Source organism: Aethalodelphis obliquidens, unplaced genomic scaffold (assembly GCF_003676395.1).
Source record: "Aethalodelphis obliquidens isolate GAN/ISIS:26980383/991018 unplaced genomic scaffold, ASM367639v1 scaffold44, whole genome shotgun sequence".
Classification (NCBI taxonomy): Eukaryota; Metazoa; Chordata; class Mammalia; order Artiodactyla; family Delphinidae; genus Aethalodelphis; species Aethalodelphis obliquidens.
Window position 1 is genome coordinate 11,821,955 of NW_020837988.1, and position 14,357 is coordinate 11,836,311.

At 57.2% G+C, this 14,357-nt stretch overlaps 3 protein-coding genes across 3 annotated transcripts; 1 reads left to right on the plus strand and 2 right to left on the minus strand.

The window, feature by feature from the left end:
• Positions 1 to 722: 722 nt before the first annotated feature.
• On the minus strand, positions 723 to 2,197 carry PDE6G (phosphodiesterase 6G). The gene is made up of 3 exons (XM_027080402.1): positions 2,034 to 2,197; positions 1,493 to 1,533; positions 723 to 1,008 (listed from the first exon to the last, which is right to left on the minus strand). The coding sequence occupies exons 1-3, from the start codon at positions 2,177 to 2,179 to the stop codon at positions 932 to 934; spliced, it is 264 nt and encodes an 87-aa protein (XP_026936203.1). The 5' UTR covers positions 2,180 to 2,197; the 3' UTR covers positions 723 to 931.
• A 3,213-nt stretch (positions 2,198 to 5,410) lies between these two features.
• Positions 5,411 to 6,903, minus strand: OXLD1 (oxidoreductase like domain containing 1). Its single transcript, XM_027081006.1, has 2 exons — positions 6,785 to 6,903; positions 5,411 to 5,966 (listed from the first exon to the last, which is right to left on the minus strand). Exons 1-2 carry the CDS (start codon positions 6,842 to 6,844, stop codon positions 5,565 to 5,567), a joined length of 462 nt encoding a protein of 153 aa, XP_026936807.1. The 5' UTR covers positions 6,845 to 6,903; the 3' UTR covers positions 5,411 to 5,564.
• A 113-nt stretch (positions 6,904 to 7,016) lies between these two features.
• On the plus strand, positions 7,017 to 12,808 carry CCDC137 (coiled-coil domain containing 137). Its single transcript, XM_027081005.1, has 6 exons — positions 7,017 to 7,181; positions 7,604 to 7,737; positions 9,184 to 9,406; positions 10,888 to 10,970; positions 11,121 to 11,200; positions 11,376 to 12,808. Exons 1-6 carry the CDS (start codon positions 7,042 to 7,044, stop codon positions 11,595 to 11,597), a joined length of 882 nt encoding a protein of 293 aa, XP_026936806.1. The 5' UTR covers positions 7,017 to 7,041; the 3' UTR covers positions 11,598 to 12,808.
• The last annotated feature ends 1,549 nt before the right edge of the window (positions 12,809 to 14,357 follow it).

Genomic DNA, 14,357 nt, shown 5'->3' on the forward strand with positions numbered 1-14,357 from the left:
TGGATAGGCACTTGGGCAGCTTCCCGAAGATGACTGCCACTGGGGGCAGTTTCCCGCAGGTTTGTGTGTGGCAGCGTGCCCTGCTTCTCCTGGGTGTGGTGTCAGGAGCGGAATTGCAGGGTTACTGGTAGGCATCTGTCCAGCTTTAGTGGACAGTAAGGATGGGCTGGCTGGGCCCAATCTCCCTGCACCTGTTTCCTCACCTGTGGGGAGCAGATAGGTGAGCTCTGGCCCCCGGAGTACGTGGGGCTGCCTGCCTTGCCCCAATCCAGCCATCAAGAGCCTGGCTCAGTGCCCAATGTGCTTCCTTCCCTCAGCCTGGCCAGGCCCCTGCTATCTCTGCCACCAGTGCCCACATCCGTCCACTCTTGCTGAAGAGACTCCACCCTTGGGCCCTGCCCCCACTGACAGCACATCCCAGACAAGTGGTGGGGGACACGCTAATTTTATTTGAAACAGGACATGGGCCATGTTGGAAAGGACAAGCATCCTGCTGGTGTGACAGGTCCAGAGGGGTCTTGCTCTTTCACTGACGCCCGCAGGACTCCTGCCACCCACTCCGCCAGTGCAAGGGCCTCAGCTGGGAAGGGCTAGTGGGGGAAGCTTGTCCTCACCCCCAGACAGGCAGGACAGGGGACACTCCTGGGAGGCCTGCCCTAGCTTTCCAGCCATGGGAGGAGAGGGTTTGTGGACCAGTGTCTCTAGAAGTTAAGCCAGGCCTGGCCGGCCGGAGAGGATATCCTGCAGGGAGTTGGTGGGCTCCTGGCAACTAGCTTCCATGGGCCTGAGGTCGCCGCCTTGCGGGGATCTCCAGACACAATCTCTGGACACTCTGGAACCCTCCGGTGGGGGGGCGGCCCTGCTCACAGGAATCCTGAGCAGGGGTCAGAAAGGGCAGCGGCATGGAGGGGTCAAGGGCCGGGGTCCAGTGCTAGATGATGCCGTACTGGGCCAGCTCATGCAGCTCCAGGTGGTTGAAGGCCTCCCATGGGCAGATGACAGTGATGTCTGCAGGACAAGGGGGCCAGTGGCTCCAGGAGGGTCCCATGGCCCCAGGAGCCACCATCCCCTCCGGGCCCTGTTGTCCACACCCCAATGGTGAGAGTACAAGTCCAGGGTGTACAGCCCTCTTTTCAGGACATACCACCTTTGGGGTGTGTCGAATGGGCGCCCTGCCCAGGAAGAGAGTGGGTGCAGCAGGCCCAGGGAGGGGGCCAGAGGAAGGTGGGCCTTGCTGCTGGGGGGAGGGGACAGCAAGAGCTTTGGTCTTTTCCAGCCCCTCCAAGCACTCGGTGGACCCGCTGAGTAGGAACAACCCCACTCGGGTGGTGTCTGAAGCTTGAAGTTGGGAAAAAAAAATGAAGGACAGCTGGGGGTGGTGCCCTAAGTGAGCCTCTGCCTGAGGAAGCAGGGGCAGGGGTGATGGGGCCCCAGGCACACTGGGGGGTGGGCAAGTGGGGGGGACCTGGGTGGACGCTAGTGGCCGTCATACCTGTTCCCAGGCCTTCCATTCCGGGGATGTCGTCACCAAACCTACAAGAACAGAGCGGTCAGGGCCAGGAAGAGCGGAGAGGGGGTGTGCATACACTTGAGTGCAGGTTCCTGGGAACGCGGTGTGTCTGAGTGTGTCCTGGGTGTGTACACGTGGGGCTCTTTGGGTGCAGGGAGACATATCAGTTGGTGGGGCTGTGGCTGAGTGTCTGGGTGGCCGCGGGTGGGTGTGCTTTCCAGACAAGAACAGCTAGAGAGGGTGACAGGAGCCCCTGCCCCCCGAGTCCCCTCCACCCCCCGCCCCCCATGCCAGGGAATGGGGGACGCTGAGACAGGCCGGCTCAGGCCCTCAAGACCCGCACCACCTGCTTGAGAGGATGGGACCACCTTCCACCAGGAAAGGGGGGCTGAGGCCCCACCCAGCCCCCCAACCTGAAGGCCCCTGCCACGGCCTCTAGCACCAGAAAGGCCCCATCTCCCTCCTGTGCAGCAGGTGGGCCCTCCACCCCCCTCAGGGCCAGCCCTCCCACAGCTCTGCTCACCCTTGGACGCCTTTCTTGGGGGGCTTGCTCTTGAACTGCCTGGTTTGCCGCTGCTTAAATTTGGGGGGCCCTTTCCTGGGAGTGACGGGCCCCCCAATCACCCTGGTGGCCGGCCGGATCTCGGCCTTCGGCGGCTCCAGGTTCATGGCCAGGCTGGCAGAGACCCCGCGGTGACCTTCAGCTTCTGGACTCCCTCACGCTGTGGGCCCTCCTGCTTCCGACCCACCTCTCAGGTCTCAACCCACCAGAGCAGAGGAAACCCTGAAACATGAGACCCACCGGTCCCCAGTATGACTCAAACAGCAGCCCCCTGTCCCAGGGAGCCCCAGGCAGGGGCTGAGAGTGCTGGGTGGCCCCCCGGTGTGCCCCTCCTCACTGCCTCCCCCTTCTCCTGCATTCCCCATCCCAATCCCTGGGGTGGGACACTTGGCCTCATTCATGGTGGCATGTTAGGCACCTAGCGGCGCCAATAACGGTAACCTGAGAAATGGGAGGGCAGGGTGCCCGGGCAGGGGAGGGGCCTGTGTCACAATGAAACGCCCAGGCGAGCTGTGTAGCCCTGGCCCCAGCAGCGTCTTCCCTCTGCTGGTAAATACCCTACCTCCCCCGTCCCACCCCCCACCCCGCCCCAGCCACTCACTGGGCACCAGCATCACCTGCTGGTGTCCTTGAACCCACTGCACAGGGTGACCTCCCCTCCTCCTCTCCCCCGGAGTCCCCCCCTCGAGGCCCTAAGCCCTGGTGACCTAGGCCAGGGGCAGCTCACCTTCCTCTAAGCCTATTAGCACCAGAGGGAGACCCTAATTCCTCAGGGTCCACTATAAGCCCAGAAAGTTCTGGGGCTAAGTACATGATGCAGAGAGGAGCCGCTGCCCTGGCACTGAGCCGGTGCTCAGGCACCACTTCTCGGGTCCTGTTTCTTGCCCCCCTCCCCACTTGTGGGCTGCAATGCCTGACTCCAGCCTGGGGCCACCGCTAGCTGCCTGTTAGAGTATTAGGGGCTGAGATCAACCGGGAGGCAAGAACAGGTGGTTCTACCAGCGAGGAAGGCCTGGTTGTAGGTGCCGGGGCACCTGGGATTCGGTGGACCCCACTGTGGACCTTCCTTCCCTAAGGTTCGGTCTCTGTGCCGGGACCAGCAGCAGCCTGAGAGGAACCAGGGGACAGGAGCTGGATCTACACGGGGTCCAAGTTGGACAGCAGCAGGTCTGGTGGCCCCGGCTGCTCAAACCCCACAACACCCACTCCTCACAGCCTAGGTAGTGTAGGCCCAGCTGGACCCCTTCTCTAGTCCCAGGCCACAGGCCTGGCGTGGGCAGCTCTGAGCCCTGATAGAGAGCCAACTATCAGATGCTGTTCCCATGGAAACCGCTGCCCAAGCTGCCCCGGCCGTAGCCTGGCCTGTGGCTGGTGCCCACTCAGGTTGGCTGACTGTGTGTGGCCTGAGGCTCCGAGACCATTGCTAGCCTGGGGGACAGCCTGCACCACTATTTGGCACGAGGAACAGAGGAGGTGATGGGCTGGGTGTCCTCTCTGAACAGGGCAGTAGGTGGCCTCCCCCAGACCCAGACCTCAGGATGGTGGTGAAAATCCCGCCCACTCCTCACCCTCTGGGCAGATACCCACTAACGCCCTTGGGTAAGTGGCCACCAGGAAAAGCAACCTGGGAAGGTCATTACTCACCAAGTACCGGGGCAGGTCTCAGGGGACCATGGGTGTGAGTGGCAGGCCTCCCTTAGGCAGGGTGCTGGCTGGGCATTTATCCTGCAGCTGGGTAATCTGATTAGGACTGTGCCTTGACACCACACTAATGAGATTGTGGGGTGGGTAGCAGCACCGAGGACTCCCTGAGATGGGGGAAGCGGCTCAGGTGCGGTCAAGGGCCTGAAGGAAGGACGAGCAGGGGGCAGGGTCAGGGCAGGAACGGGACGTGTGACCATGAACAGCCAGACTCTCCTGAAGCTGCTCTTTTTTTTTTTTTTCGGTACGTGGGCCTCTCACCGCTGTGGCCTCTCCCGTTGTGGAGCACAGGCTCCGGACACGCATGCTCAGCGGCCATGGCTCATGGGCCTAGCTGCTCCGCGGCATGTGGGATCTTCCTGGTCCGGGGCATGAACCCGTGTCCCCTGCATCGGCAGGCAGACTCTCAACCACTGCGCCACCAGGGAAGCCCGAAGCTGCTCATTTTTGAAGCAAGGATGAGATGGCACTGGCTGCTGTCTTAGGCCTCCCCACCCTTACTATCCTGACTGCTGAGAAACCTGCCTTTGTGGCCCCCAAAACCCTGCATAGCCTGTCCCGATCCACTTCTTTGGCCTCACCTCTCATCCCTTCCTCTTGCTCTCTGTGCTCCAAGGAGCCTCTTCCACCCCAGGGCCTTTGCACCTACTGCTCATGCCATGTGGTGCATTTTCTATTGTACATCTCTCCCCTTCCCCTAGTTCCCTCCTCCTGGGACTTCAAAGATCTGCCCTGGTATCATACACACATAGAAAATCTTTCACAAATATGTGTTTTTGAGAAAAATACAGTAAACCTCTTCCTACATCTCTGAGGTAATCTACCTCCATGTTGTAGACCCCTTCGGGGGCCCCAAGCCCACTAGGCTCTGCTGTGCTTTTGTCTCTAGGGAAACCTTTCTCTTCCTGGGCCATTTTCAAATCTGTAGGACAGGGTTGGAGTAGATGCTCTCTGACATAAAGTGTAACAAACATGTATTGCTATAATCATGTTTCTCTGAACCAACCAAAACTGCTTCTGGATGACATCACTAGCTGGCCAAGACAGCCCGCACTACCGGGTGTATCCCCAGGCATTAGCATGGCAGCACGTTTTGTGGCTGTGTGGTTTCATTCTCTTGTCCACAGATCTGTCTCTGTGGGAAACTCTGGCTTTACATTGAAGGCCCCTACCTGGGAAGGCCTGCTTATCAGCTCAAATTCTTTGTGAAGCCTTATAACAACCCAAGCTTTTCCCTTAAATGAGAGAAGATAAAACAGGCATAAATTCATTTAACCCTGTCTGTCCAGGCCACTGGTATCAGAGCTTGAAAGCCTGCAGCTGGATGAATGGGGCACATTCCAGGCCATCTGCGGGCATTTGTGCCTGCCAGAGCTTTGCTAACAGCAACCTCTCAGGACTGGATGGTCCTCCCTCTGCTGCACCACTGAGAGTAACCAGAGCTGACCTCTGGGACTTCTGGGATGCTGGGACATAGAAGGGGGCCCCTGGGGTCACTGTCACTTGAATAGTCAAGGAAACAGGTTTAGCCAACCTCACAGGTTGGTGAAGGCTGTAGGTGCCCAGTGGACATACAATGACATCTGCACGTGCTTTCCTTGAGGTAATACACGCCTCTGGATGACAACACAAAAGCCTCCTGTCTAACCACCACACAGAGCTTATTTATTCTCAGGCAAAGTCAATAAACAATCCCGTCGACACCAGCTGCACAAAGGGGCCGTGGATAAAGGAGGCTGTGCTGCATCCTGAGGAGGAGTCTGTCGGGGTGAGGCTGTCTGGCCAGGCGGCTCAGCTTCCACTCCTCATACGGAGCTGGATCTCCATCCGGAGGAAGGCCTTGAGGTTCTCATCAGCCACGTGCTCCTCCAGGGCGGCCAGGGCCCGCTCCCCGCCGTCCTGGTAGTGCTGCAGCAGTGCGTCTGCATATTCCACCCACACGCAGTTGGGGCAGCCGCTCATGCAGCAGTTGGTGGGGGGCTGGAGCTCAGGGGGTGGCGGGTACAGGGGTTCTGAGGGGCCCCCACCAGGCAGGGAGGACTCGGGCTGCCCAGTGCCCGCTGCACCTGCTTGGGAGCCCCCCTCCACATGGTCCTTCCTGAACTCTCTGTGGCCTTCATGGACTCGGATCCTGTGAAGAATGCTGCCACCGCCAGGAAGCCTGTGGCCCCAGTCCCAGCTGGATAGTGGCCCCTAAGGATTCAGATAAGCACATGAGTCTCCAGAAAGCTGGTAAGGCTCTGCCTGCCTCCAGCTCTGGGGAAATTTCGGACTCCTGTCACTGGCAGGGGGCTCCACGTCTTTCTCAGTTTCCTCACTTCCTCCGTAACCTTAGACAAGTTACTTCACCTATAGACTCAGTTTCCCATTTGTAAAATGGATGTAACGCTTGGTACGAGGATGAGCCACAGGTTCATGAGAAATGCTGGGTTCGAGGCCTCGCACTATGCGTGCCCTCCAGCAGATGGTGGGGGTTGAGACTGCACCTCCAGCTAAGATGCCTCTGCCCGGTGGACAGGAGTATGGCGAGGGCAGAAGGCTGTGAGCTCCAGCCCACACAGCCACCTCTCCCTCTCCAACCAGTACTGCCACGTCCCTCCCCCGTGAGCATTCTGACTAATCGCATCACCCCTTCATCCCTGTTTCTCTCTGTCACATGAGAAGCCCAAGTCATTCCCAAAGGCCAGTGGGCAGCCCTCTCCCCACCTCCAGCCCCCACCCCGGCCCCCGGGTCCCCTTCCCTGCTCTGTCTCCAGGGCACTGAACACAGGCGCAAACTTTACTTATTTCTCTAACTCCTCTTGCGAGGGGCGCCAACTCCTTGTACACTGAGGTTTCCCCAAAGGCTTCGCACAAAGCAGGTGTTCAACAGGTACTGGACGAGGGAACGAGCTCAGAACCCGCCGGCGCTACCCTGGGCTCTGCCCGGCTGCCGGGAGAGCGGGGCTTCTCGGCCCCGGCGGGGCCCGGCCTCCCGAATGCACCCCGTCCCCCTCCTCGCCGGTACTTGCCAGGCCGCGGGCAGCGACTGACACGGCCAAGCCTCCCCGAGCCACACTCCACAGCAGCATCGCCCACTGCCTGGCCCACGGCGCAGGCGCCCCCCAGTCGGCCCCGCCCGAGCTGTGAATGGCGGCCGCTCTGGCCAATCCCGGCCCGTCAGGGAGCTGCACAGCCCCAGTGAGCGCAGGAAGCGGAAATGGTGGGCATGGGGCCGGACCGTGCGGGAGTGCGGAAGTGGTTTCTCCTTTGAGCGCAGGGCGTGTAGATGGCGGGAACCCGGCGCCGAGCTGCGGCGCCGGCGAGGACGGCGGGGACGGCTGGGCTAGGGAGCCCAGGGCGACCGCAGGGCCGGAGGCAGCAGGAGCCGGCGAAGCAGCGCTCGGCGCCACGGCCGGGGCCGCGCAGGTGGGTGCCGGTCTCATCGTCCTGAAGACTCCCCGGCACCCCTCCCCGCACCGGGCCCAGCGCGCTGTGTGGTCCGTGCGGTGGACGGCCCGGAGGGTCAGCCGGGTGGGCGGAGGCGTGAGGGAGTCTCCGGTGTGGCACTTGTCACCTTCCGGGGCGCCGTCTTTGCTATCCTGGACGAGGTCAGGGAGTGACGGGCCTCCCTGGGGCTCTCGGAGCGCCTCCCACCCAGCGTCCTGTGAGAAACCGGTCCAGGGACAGCCTCCGGGCGGGCGAGGATGAGGCCGTGTTCCCTTGACCGGCACGCACTACAGCGGCCAGGGTGGCCTGCGAAGTTTCTTTCTCCAGGCTCAGCTTCGGTTTCTCTGATTCTGCTTATGCTCGATTGGAGACGTGTCTCACCCCCGTGTTCTCCTTCCCAGCAAAGAAAAGAAGAAAGTGAATTGCCAGCCTAAGAACCAAGATGAACAGGAAATCCCTTTCCGGCTCCGAGAGATCATGAGGAGCCGCCAGGAGATGAAAAACCCCATCAGTAACAAGAAGAGGAAGAAAGAGGGTAACTGCAGGCCCATGCTGGGTGGCCATAAAGCCTTGCGTGTTTGAATCTACTTAATTGCACAAGTATTCAGTGGCGTTTCAGGCAGAAGAAATCTGCCACACCCCAGCATTCAGGCGGTGCAGGAGCATGTGGAGGACTGACCAAAGGCTGGTGTCACCAGGGCCAGAGTGGTGGCTGGCAGCAGGTGGCGGTGTGGTTTCAGGTGAGGCTCCAAAAGGAGCCCCTGGGGCCTCCTGGGCCAAGGTGGAAGCGTTGATTTTCCCCTCCCAGGAGTAGTGGAGATCCATCAGAGGGGACGGTCAGTTCAGATTTACTTGAAGGAAAGGTCACTGTGTAACAGTCGAGGGGGCGAGAGGACACTGCAGGCCAGCAAGGCTCTTGCAAGTAAGAAATGATGATGGTTCCTTGGACCTGAGTGCAGAAATCATGGTGGAGAGAAGTGTATGGTTTCTAGAGGTTATGGAGGGAGTTGATCAGACCCCCTGAGAAACTCATCCCTCCCACTCTTCCCCCAAGGCCAGGTAGGGTGCCCAGCTGTCAGCCTCTGCCAGAGATAACACTCCAGATGTTGGGGAATGGGGTCCAGCGTGTTTGTGTTTTGTGTACACGTACAGGTATTTGTTTTCCCAAACATGGGACTGATTTTTCAGGAATGCTGTTTTGTAATTTCTTTGTCAACCTTAGGCTTTTCATTGGGGGTTAGATGGCTACCAAAGCGATAGTGAAATAAAGAGTTGAGGAGGGGGAGGGGTAGAGGAGGGCGCTGGCCCAGATGGAAGATGGCACATTCTGAACCATGCTCTATTGAATCAGCTCTTTTTGGGGTTTAAGTTATTTAAAAGACATAAAGTTACACACGTGGTGAAATTAAACAGTACTGAAAGGTATGAGGTGAGGCGTGGCCTCCTTCCCGGTCTTTCAATCCTGCTCCCTCCCCCTAAAAGAAACTGCTGTCTGTCTGTCTTGTTTACCCTCCCAGGGGAAATATGAATATTTTCACATATTTATGAGGTAAAAGCTATACCTTCATTCTCTATATTGTTTGGTGTCCTGGGTTTTCACTACCAGTGGATTTTGTAGGTCTTTCCACGTCCTTATCGTAGCTCTACCGAGCTCTCAGCAGCTGTGCAGTGACGTCTCTGGATGAACGTAGGGGGTTCGCTCAGCCAGTCAGCTAGTGACGGATACTTAGGTTGTTTCCTGTTTCCTTTTTCAACCGAGCTGCAGAGGACATCTTTGACATGTACCAGTGGGCTGTACGGGTCCCACCCCAGGTTCCCCCCAGCTGGCATCTTAGATCCTTTTTAGCTCCCACGTGAACGTGGTCTTCCCGTCCCGTGGCCTGGGGAGGGGAGATGAACATGGGCGGCCAGCCCAGCGCCACCTGCTCCCTCCTGCCTTCGCTTCACGACTTTCCCCTCTGAGGTCTCCCTTTGTCCTCAGCCCAGGTGGCCTTCAGTAACACATTGGAGAAGGAAGCAAAGGGAGTGGAGCCGGACATCGCTGTACCCAAGTTCGAGCAGAAGAAGTGGGAGTCTGATAGGGCCTATGTGCAGCGCATGGCGCAGGAGGCGCAGCATGTGCTGTTCCTCAGCAAGAACCAGGCCAGCCGGCAGCCTGAGGTGCAGGCGGCTCCCAAGAAGGGGAAGTCAGAGAGGAAGAAAGCGTGAGTGGGGGCTGCAGGGGCTGGGAGGCAGGGCTGTGGGGTGCCACCGATTTCTTCTGTGTTGACAGCATCTTGTTGCCAGGGGGCACCCCACCTACCCCATGATTCAGGCCGAGCAGGACCTGGAGTCAGTGGGTGTTTTTCTCTGTACCGCAGCCACTTAACCTCAGCGTTTCTGGGAGGCTCTGAACCCACAGAGCTCCGAAGGCCTATCTCTGTCTGTGCCTCTCTCTGGAAAGCATCAAGGTGTCCAAGAGCCAAGGGAGGTTGAGGGCCAGCTGTCTACCCCAGGCCAGTTGTTTCAGGGAAGTAGAAAAACAGTGAGGCTCAGTGTCCTCCCAGGAGGGCCCGCAGGCCGTCAGGGGACTGTGCCTACCCCACGGAAACTGGTTTCCAGGGTTCACCTTTCCAGCCCAGAAGAGATTTGAGAGTCTGTAGCTATGTCATTTGTACAAGTTCTGTGACCTCTCAGACTCAGCTTCCTGGTGGGTAAAGTGGTGAAATTGGCACCAGGAGGAAGCCCACCGCCAGCTGCGGCTCCCCTGCCCATCCCTACCCTCAGCCCTGGAGAAGTCTGGGATGCAAGCTGTGTGCCACCTCCCTGAGCCTGTGGGTGGGAGCTGGGGCAGTAGTTTCAGCAAACAAATGCTTTTTGAGATGTGTTTCTGCCTTTACTGCAACTTTTGTCTTGAATCAAGCCAGGCTTTCATCAGAAATTTCTCTAAAACTGGGCACTTCCTTGGTGGTCCAGGGGCTAAGACTCCAAGTTTCCGCTTCAGGGGGCGTGGATTCGATCCCTGGTTGGGGAACTAAGATCCCGTATTCCATGCGGTGTGGCCTAAATTAAAAAAAAAAAAAGAGGAAGAAATTCTTTTAAAAGCTGTGAAAGTTAGATCATTTTCAGCTTTGTAGAGTTTCCTTACGTCCAGATTCTTACCATACATGTACTTACGTTAGCCAGTGAAAATTACATCACACAAAACATATCCCAGGTACCACCTAAAGCCACAGTGATCTCTAAAACTCATTGAACGTTGATTCTAGTAACAATAAGGGACCATGTCACACATGTTGCTGTGCGGGGCCGTTTACACACAGCAGCACAGTTGACACTTGGGACAGCTGATTCTCTGGGGTGGGGGCCATTCCGTGCACTGTAGGGCGTTGAGCAGCATTCCTGACCTCCACCCATGAGGTGCCAGGAGCACCCCTCTCCCCCCGACGTTGTGACAACACAGAACATCTCCAGACATTGTCCGATGGGCTGTAGAGGTACAGCCGCAGCCGCTGAGGACCCCTGACTTGGAACTTTGGCGGGGCCTCCTAGGTTCGGAGCGCTCTCTGTGGGTCCTGGGGTTCAGAGGCAGCCACCTGGGGTCTTTCCTGATGCATCCCTCGTGGGCAGGGGTGACCTCTGCCTCTTCCTGAGTCCAGTGAATTGAGAGTTTAGGAAAGTGAACAGCACTGTGCTCTCTTCCCAGGTTCCAGAAGCGACGGCTGGTTAAGGTCCAGCAGAGGAGGGAGGAAAAGGCAGCAGAAAGGCTGGAGCAGGAGCTACTCCGAGGTAGCTCTTCACAAAGCAATTGTGTCAGCCCTGGTTCGGGGCAGCTTTGTCTCCCCAGGGTCGGTGGGTGGGTGGACAGTGGCTCCGGGTTCCAGGGCTGCAGTGGTTGTGTGGGCAGCAGGCCTCAGTTGTTCTTCTCTGCCCCTCCAGACACGGTGAAGTTTGGTGAGGTTGCCCTGCAGCCCCCAGAGCTGACTGCCAAGCCCAGGATGAGCACAAGTAGGGACCAGGTAAGCAGGGGTGGGGGAGTTGCCCTTTTTGCCCCTCGGTGCTGCCTGGTTCAGGGCACACAGGTGGAGAGCACCATGTTCTCACTGGGCTTAAGCTATTGGGCTGGCCTAGGCTCTTTGTTACCTCCCCTCCTTCCTGAATCTGTGCCTCAACCTCCCTCTCTCTCTTCCTCAGCCTGGCAAGAAATCGCTGATGCTGAAGATGCTTTTAAGCCCTGGCGGTGTGTCCCAGCCTCTGACCCCCTCTCTGGCCAGACAGCGGATCGTGGCGGAGGAGAGAGAGCGGGCTGTGAACGCCTACAGGGCGCTAAAGAAACTGCAGCAGCAGCGGCAGGGGGCTCAGTCACCACGGCCACCCCACCTCCGTTCTGGGAAGAAACCAAAGATGCAGCTGTGATGGTGAGGGACCAGAGACGCTGCACCTGGGTTGGGGGTAGATGGGCAGATGGCCTGCAGTCAAGAGTCCTCTCCCTGGCACACATCCTGGGACTCAAGTGGGGGAGAGGGCTCCTGTTTTTTCTCCCTAAAGACTGCTGTTTCGTGAGTGACCACCCGCCGGCCCCATGTCTCACACAGGGCGTCGTCTGTCTCCTGAGCCCCCAGAGATGGGGCCAGTGCCTGGGTGAGATGCAGCCAGCATCATTCCCTTGAGCCTAGCGTCACATATAGCTTTGTTCTGAAACAGAGGTCCAGGCTGAGACACAACCTAGGGCCACTTTACAGAGGGCCAATCCCATAATCCTGTCCCTAGATACCAGTTAGTTGTAGACACTGCCGGTTTTGGTTAACTAAATCCATAAGCGAGGCTCTGCTGGATTCGACAGAGCAGTACAGCTAGAGCGAGAGCCAGGCAGCAGGTTGGTGTGGGGAAAGGGCGGGGGTCAGCATCTAGGCCACCTAGACCAGCTCACGGCACTGCTGTCACAGTCCTCGCAGGGCAGGTGGAGCCACCCCAGCTCATGTTTGGGTGTGGAGACTGAGCCACCCACATCGAGGTTTGGGGAGGCTGGGTCCTTATGTCATCGAGGTCTCTGGGGAGGACAGGGCAGGGCTCTCCAGCAGGTCTAGAGTGGCTTGACAGCAAGGACAGGAGCCCAGCCCAGGACTTTCTTGTGGTCAGAGGGGCCGTGTGAGTTCCTGCCAAGGGCAGGGCCCGGCGAGGTTTGAATCTCCCACAGGTGCCAAAGGAGGGAGCACCTGGGTTTATCATCCTGCTCAGATGTGGGATACAAATGAGAGAATGGGGATGGGGCTTACAGACTGTTAGCAATTGAACATGGAAGGACAGGGGCAGGCCACTCATAGCCCCGTTGGAGAAGGACAGCTGCCGGGCTCCCTCACTCTCTCCGGCTTGGGCTTCTCTAGCCAGCAAAGATGGCCTGGACAGCTCAGTCAGCGCCAGGCCTCAGTACTGACAATCCTAGAGAATGAGCGTGGAGTTCTGTGGAATCTGTTTTGCTCTTCCCCAAATTTGCATTTTATGTAATGAAGTTTATTTTTTTGTTTTGTGTTTTTTGCGGTACGCGGGCCTCTCACTGTTGTGGCCTCTCCCATTGCAAAGTTTATTTTTGAATTAAAAAATTTAAGTTGTGGAAGCTCTACCTGGAATCAGGGCTGTCACTCTTTCAGGGGTGTGTTTCTGCATGGCGGGTGGCCCCGGCCCCCGCGTGGGATGACCAGGCGCTGGTTGCTATGCAGTAGCCAGGATTTGCCCCCATCACATGGCAGTTGGGGCAGGCAGCACATCTCTGGTTCAATGTTGGCATCCTTCTGACAATAGGGTCCCGAGACAGGCAGGGCAGCAAGAGCAAGGGGTGAGGTGGGGTCGCTGAGAAACACCAGTGTTTCTTGGATACAGTGCAAGTACAGTTATGAATGTGGCAATGAGGAAACAGGTCGTGGTGAGGGACGTTTGCCTTTGGTCACATGAAATGTGAAAATTACATTCCCTCAGGCCCTTGTCAGAGTGCCCCTAAAACGGATCAACTTAGCTCAGGCTGGCTTTACCATCAGAGATGGTGACTAGGCCAGGGGTCACCCCTCAGAGATGGACCCACAAGCTGGGTATCACCCCTCAGAAATGGAGCCCACACTCAGGTCATCCCTAGAGACAGAACCCAGGTAGGATCAGCCATCAAGACACTCGGCCCGGGTTAAAGGTGTTGACCTTAAGAACGGCATAAGGTCTTTAGCCAAAATGAGTTTATTTGGAATCAGAAGAATTTCAGTTTAGGACAAGCAAACTGGCAAGTTGGAGGAGACAAACGGAAGGTCAGCTTTTATTAGGTTTTAGGAGGAAATTAGGAGGGCCCTGGTGGTTTTCCATTGGCTGCAATCAGTGGGTAGCTTGTCGCTGGGCCAGATGGAGACCTTCCTTCCTGCTGGGTCTGTGAGCTGTGGTGAGAGATGCATGCTTGAGAGCCCTCCCATCATAGCTTCCCTACCCCATTCTGACTGAGCTTTCCTTTGCTCATTTCCACATTCCCCCCTTTAGATGAAGATCTTTCCTTGAGAGCATCACTGATCAGTTTTAGTGGAATTGTGTTTTGTCCCTCAGCACCAGGACCTTTCCTGGACGTCATGTCTCACATCAGAGGAAAAGGGCATAGTGATTGAAACCAAGTGAGCCCACATTTGAGTAACAAAGAAGGAGGAACTCTCAGCCATTTTCCCTCTTAAAATCTTGTCTTATGAAGGTACAGGCATGGGCAGTCATCTCAAGGCATTGAGCCAACATCATACTATTCATTGTGTCATTTCTACAGGGGGTTGACAGGCAACATGTACAAAGTTTAAAAATGGGGAATTCCCTGGCTGTCCAGTGGTTAGGGCTCTGTGCTTTCACTGCCAAAGGCCCAGGTTCAATCCCTGGTTGGGGAACTAAGACCCCACAAGCCACGAGGTGTGGCCAAAACAAAACAAAACCATAAAAAACATGCAAAGCAGAATGAAAAATAATATGACATTTAGTTTGTATGACGGTTCTAAACCATGACCCTAGACCTGAAGGTAGCCAGCTGAACAAATCCAAGGACCAGAGAGAGTCAGGTGAAATTTGGGCTTGTGTCCTCATTTTGTGTAATTGAGTTTCTACTTCTCCAAAAGTGTTTATCCAGGTAGTATTTGCAATCGTACAAATGCCTCCTTGTTCAGCAAG

Excerpts from the sequence above, each read along its gene's own strand:
- PDE6G (XM_027080402.1), bottom strand. The coding sequence starts at position 2,179 with ATGAACCTGGAGCCGCCGAAGGCCGAGATCCGGCCGGCCACCAGGGTG. Across the intron at positions 1,534-2,033 it reads CCCAAGAAAGGCGTCCAAGG|GTTTGGTGACGACATCCCCG; the intron begins GTGAGCAGAGCT and ends CTGTTCTTGTAG. Across the intron at positions 1,009-1,492 it reads AATGGAAGGCCTGGGAACAG|ACATCACTGTCATCTGCCCA; the intron begins GTATGACGGCCA and ends CTTGTCCTGCAG.
- OXLD1 (XM_027081006.1), bottom strand. The coding sequence starts at position 6,844 with ATGCTGCTGTGGAGTGTGGCTCGGGGAGGCTTGGCCGTGTCAGTCGCT. Across the intron at positions 5,967-6,784 it reads CAGTCGCTGCCCGCGGCCTG|GGGCCACTATCCAGCTGGGA; the intron begins GCAAGTACCGGC and ends CTGAATCCTTAG.
- CCDC137 (XM_027081005.1), top strand. The coding sequence starts at position 7,042 with ATGGCGGGAACCCGGCGCCGAGCTGCGGCGCCGGCGAGGACGGCGGGG. Across the intron at positions 7,182-7,603 it reads CCACGGCCGGGGCCGCGCAG|CAAAGAAAAGAAGAAAGTGA; the intron begins GTGGGTGCCGGT and ends TCTCCTTCCCAG. Across the intron at positions 11,201-11,375 it reads TGAGCACAAGTAGGGACCAG|CCTGGCAAGAAATCGCTGAT; the intron begins GTAAGCAGGGGT and ends TCTCTTCCTCAG.